The sequence below is a fragment of the Brassica oleracea genome, chromosome C5 (genome assembly GCF_000695525.1).
Source record: "Brassica oleracea var. oleracea cultivar TO1000 chromosome C5, BOL, whole genome shotgun sequence".
Taxonomy (NCBI): domain Eukaryota; kingdom Viridiplantae; phylum Streptophyta; class Magnoliopsida; order Brassicales; family Brassicaceae; genus Brassica; species Brassica oleracea.
In genome coordinates this window covers 34,380,687-34,386,047 of record NC_027752.1, presented here as the reverse complement: position 1 = coordinate 34,386,047, position 5,361 = coordinate 34,380,687, and the positions used below count along the sequence as shown (strand labels likewise).

Genomic DNA, 5,361 nt, shown 5'->3' with positions numbered 1-5,361 from the left:
CTATGCATTTTAAAGATATAGTGTACATGAAATCCTTGCTATGCATTATAAATATCTTTGCTATGCATTTTAAAGATTTTCTTACAGCAATAATGGCATTGGTGAAAAGAAATATATATTAAAACTTACATATTACAATATTTTTCTACTTTCTTAATAATATAAGTTTTCACCTAAACGAAGGGATTGTCAATCACACAACACTTAATGGGACATACGATGATCTCCATGATATTTCAAATCAGGAATGTATAAAGATAAATATGACGCTATTGGAATAAATGAATGTTATAGGAGTTGAACTCAATAATTTCAATACAAAAATTGCGACGAAAAATGAAAAGTTTCAAAATCAGAATTGATTATTGATTTGAGATCGATTGATTTTTTCAATCAAGCTGCAATCTTTGTTTCCTTATATTAAAAATAAGAATAAAATGTTTTCTGATTTTGAAAGATCAATTCGCAAATGGAGTAATAAGGCGAGTTTCAAAATAGAATTGTAGCGCAAGTTATTCAGTATTAATTATTGAATATTACATATATTTAAAGCGATTTCGAATAAAGATAGCAAACCCTAGACCCAAAACTTCTTGTATATAAATATGCAGCCGATGTTAACATCTCCTCACCACAGTCTATATCTCAAAACATTGTTACCAAAACATTAGTTTTTTCTGATTTTACCTAGGTGGTAACATTGTCATTTTACCTAGGTGATAACATCGTGATTTCACTTTATTATGTTATTCTATCACATATGTTGCAATTTCATGTTTTATGAGTACAGTAACGTCATCATTAAGTGTGTTTCTTATGGTGTCCTTGCTCATGTTTTTCAAGAATTTTATTAGTTTACTGCTTATATTTCGTTTTATCTTATATGTATATTTTATTTTATGAAAATAATAATTCTATTGTATGTGTTTTTTTTTCCTTCATAATTTAGTTTATATAAGTTTTTGATTACTCTTATAGATTAGCTTTCATCCGAATCACATACGATTTCATCATTTGAAATCTAATCCTTCCTCATCGTATATATAAATAGGTTGTTTTGAGCACATCTACTCATCACATTCTTCTTCCCAAATCTTCATTACAAATTCGATCTTGCAAGCAAAACACTTATGGTGGGTCTCAACTCATTATATAATATGTAATCTTGTGACTATAAGTTTTGCATTTCTAATATCTATAGATTAAAAGTTATAATCTCTTTTAATCCATTCACTCCGCGCAGGGCGCGGATATCACCTAGTGTTAACTATTACATAAGATTTGTTTCTTTATTTACTGTCACTAGCTTATTATGTAGAAACTTCCAAAATCCCTATATAAACAAACATTCACAACATAAGTTAACAACCTCCACGATTAACAAACAATTAAGTTACCTCCAATTTTATAATCATCTCTTCAAACCAAAAAAATGGAAAGCAAAAGAATGACCATAATGTTCATTACCATGATGATAGTCATTGGGAACTTTGTCGTTTATACAGAGGCTCAAGCTCAAGCTAATCCTTTTAGAAGTTGTTTTCCAGGTTGTATAGTGAGTTGTGCCATCGAGAAGAGGTTTCCCACTGGTTTGATGTGTCCATTCACTTGTCTCATGACTTGCCTTCTTCCTCCAACATCAAATATTTCTTCTCCTCCTTTACAAATGATTTTGGCAAACAAAAAAATCGATCATAATGATTATTTCTGTAAACTTGGTTGTGCTACTCATCATTGTCTTGTTCTTTCTTCTCCCCAAAATTCCAGTAAGTTTTATTTATTTATTTATTTCTAATAAAGCTGTTTTAATAAATTCCAGTAAGTTTTATTTATTTATTTATTTCTAATAAAGCTGTTTTATTTGATTAATACAAAGACATTTTCTTTCTTGATTATAGGAAAATATCTTATTGATTAATAGCCATATATATATATATATATTATCTTTCTTTTTGTCATACATAAGATCTATTATTATGGATCTTAGTTAACAATTACTTAGTTGATGGTTTTTTGTTGTTGTTTGTGGAATGAGCAGATGTAGACAAAGTTGTGGACTGTGTGGATTCATGCTCAGACAAGTGCTCCAACAAGAGCTAGACGCAAATTTATTAAATGTTTTAGTTATGATAAAAATAGATGTCTGAGTATCAAAAGATATGAACTAGTGTAGTTTGTATCACTACAATATTCAATCAAAATAAATACGAATTTTCAGATTGAAATTATTTGTGTTAAAAGCTAATCAACATATGAAACTATGGACCAAAGAAAAAAAAATGATAAAAAGAAAGGATGTTTGATATTATTGTGACAATCTTATATAATTGTAATATATCAACTGAAATGATTCGTTCCCTCCACAATAAACAATATAATCTTATCGATAAGATATCAATATTATCACTTGTCTACCGGTTTCTCTAAGTTTTGTACCCTTAAATTCTTAATAAATATATTAATGTATTAAGCACAAGCCAATCTGATGTTAGGACCAAGTCTATGTATAGATATTGATACAATTACTTCACTATATTAACATTAAGATCTTTTCACTCCAATAATGGTGGAGTGAGTGTGTAAAGTAGGTTTGGTATATTTTTTTGTTCTTTTAGAGTACATACTCATCTACATAATCTTATGTTTCGATAACTTCGCCTCAATGGAAATTGTAACGTAGTCTCTTATATAGGTTCCAATAATTTGCATTCCAATCACTTTTAACTTCTTCGGTGTAATTTATACTCTGGCTTTAATGTTCATCAGTTGCCAATCTCACAATCTATGTTCCATGGAAACGGAAGCGGGTACGATGAAACGGAAGCGCAAAAGCGAGATTTTTAAAAAAATTAGGAAACGAGTACGACGGTACGAGTTGGAAGCATATCCATATATATATATATACATACATATACATATATAAGATTTTTTAAAAAAAATCTAGAACTAAAACTTATATGATTTAAATTTAAAATAAAGTATTTATCATATATAACAATTTTGAAATGATTTCATATTAAAACTATGAAAATACACATAAATTAAATTTAAAATAAAATATTATATTAATTATTTTTAATAATTTATAATTAATTGAAATAATATATTTGAATATATGATTTATCTTTAATAAAACCTCAATGCATAAAGATAAGTTATAGTATTAATTTTAATATATGTATATTTCTATTCTCTCTATTCAATACTATTAAAATTTGGATTTTATATAAATTGAAACTATAATTTTATATTTTTATTGATATAAGATATTGTGTTTTTTTTAAAGAATGAAAGCGTGATTCCAAAACGGAATCGTAAGCTTCCAACGTGTTTTTAAAGAAAATATTTTAGAAGCGTTTTGGAAGCGATATTCCGTAAGCTTCCACAAGGTTCCGATTCCGGTTCAGATGAAGCTTCCGTGCAACGTAGCTCACAATTACTTTAAGGAAACATTCATTGATTTTTTTAATAACTATATATGAAATCTAGTATATCTATTTCAAGAAAGTTTTTGTGTAACGACCCAATTCCCAGCTCAGTCACTTCGGCCCGTCAGAGCCCGTTAGTGTTGCATGAAGCCCTTGGTGAGTCCCATATATAAACCATTATTCCCCATTATTTTATTCTTCAGAAACCCTAAGCGTTGTAACTCTACAGAGACTGAGCCGTCACTCACACCTGAGATCGTACCGCCGCCACCACCACGTCCAGAGCCGAGATCGACCAGTTCACCGCCGATCCCAAACGAAGGTAACCGGAAATCATCTTTCCGATTTGTTTTTAAAACGGCCGTTCATTCAATCAATCATAACTCACTAACCATTTGGAATTTCGTAATTCTACGACCACCATCGTGATCGTGACGTCAAGACGAGTCGAGACCAGGAAGATCAGCCGGAGAGTCGTCCAGACGCGCCGTCAAGCGCGGCTTTTCTCCCGCGTCGTTGCGCCGCCGCCGTCCTCCACACGCTCCGCGAGTGGATCTCACGCGCCACCACCACGCACCGTGTTCCGTCGCCGCCGTTAATTTTGGTAAGCCGCCGTCCTTTTTCCGCCGCCGGTGACTCGGCAACTCGACCGAGTCGACTCGGCGAGTCAACCAGTTGGGTTAATCGATTTCGGTTCGGTTTAGGTTAACCAGTTATTTATTAAATCGATTTTTGGTTTAAATTAATTAAATTGGTTAAGTTAAACCGGTAGTTAAAATTGATTTAAATTCGGTTATGGAAAAATCGATTTGGTCTAATTGGAATCGATTTTGGTTTGGGTAAACCGATTGGTTCAATTCGATTTCAATTTGGTCAAGGGTTGACCTTTGACCAGCAGGTTGACTTCTGGTCGGTTGACCTTTGACCAGCAGGTTGATCTTTGACCAGATCGCCGGTTATCCGTTTTTAACCGTTCGAAGGGCGTTCTGACTCGATTTTTCGCCCTGATTTCAGATTTGGGGTCTGTTTGAGCAGTTGGAGTTCATAGCTACTACTTTTCCACGTTGTTAAGGTGAGGGTCTTTTCTCGAGCTTCTCTTACACGGCTTAGGACCTCGAATAAGTATAATTTGTTTCTAATGTGTTCTGTCTGTGTGAAATCGAGTCTGTCATTTCTTGTTTAATTTTAGGCTCTTCGCTTAAACCGGAACTAGGGTGTTAGATGGTTCAACAGTGCTTGTTCATTTATAATTGATAATATATATGTATACAGTATATTGAGGTGATTTGGGTGTTAGCCGACCATGGAGATAATTTTGTGTGTCGGCTGGGGACCAATACATTGGGTGTGGTGTATGCTGCGGCACTGCTTAGTCGACCTGTTGTGCTAAGGCTTCGAGGTCGATAAATCGTCTACGGGCGTGTGTTACCGAGCACATATTCGGTGGTGCTTTGGCCTGTTAGTGGGCAGCGAGTGTGCACCTCGCTTGGATTGTTGTGTGATCTTTGGGTACTTTAGGTACCATGTTTGCAACGTGTTAGGATTAAATTATATTTATTCGGAGTGCTCTGTCCGGGTCCATGGACTTCAGGTTTAGTATCCCATACCTCACTGAGTGACTTCCTCGTTACTCATCCCTCATTTGCCCCTTTCAGGTGAGACTGACGAGTAGGAGATTGATCGGACAGCTGGTGCTTTTGGGCGTTTTCCTTTGTTCTATTTCTCAGACTTTTATTTATTATTTTGACGATTATTTCAATTATTTTGACTATAGGATATATGGATTTATTTCATTATTTATATAAAAGTCGACTTTCAGACCTTTTTACGGATTTAAGATATAAGTTGTTGATTAGTAGCACGCCGGTCTCGATTGTTAATGAGACGGAGTTTAACTCGAAATGCCCCTCCCTCTCCATTAGAAATGCTCAAT

General features: G+C 33.6%; 1 protein-coding gene across 1 annotated transcript; it reads left to right on the top strand.

The window, feature by feature from the left end:
* The first annotated feature begins 1,432 nt into the window (after positions 1–1,432).
* LOC106294355 (thionin-like protein 2) lies at positions 1,433–2,100 on the top strand. The gene is made up of 3 exons (XM_013729908.1): positions 1,433–1,535; positions 1,602–1,766; positions 2,039–2,100. The coding sequence occupies exons 1-3, from the start codon at positions 1,433–1,435 to the stop codon at positions 2,098–2,100; spliced, it is 330 nt and encodes a 109-aa protein (XP_013585362.1).
* Positions 2,101–5,361: the final 3,261 nt, after the last annotated feature.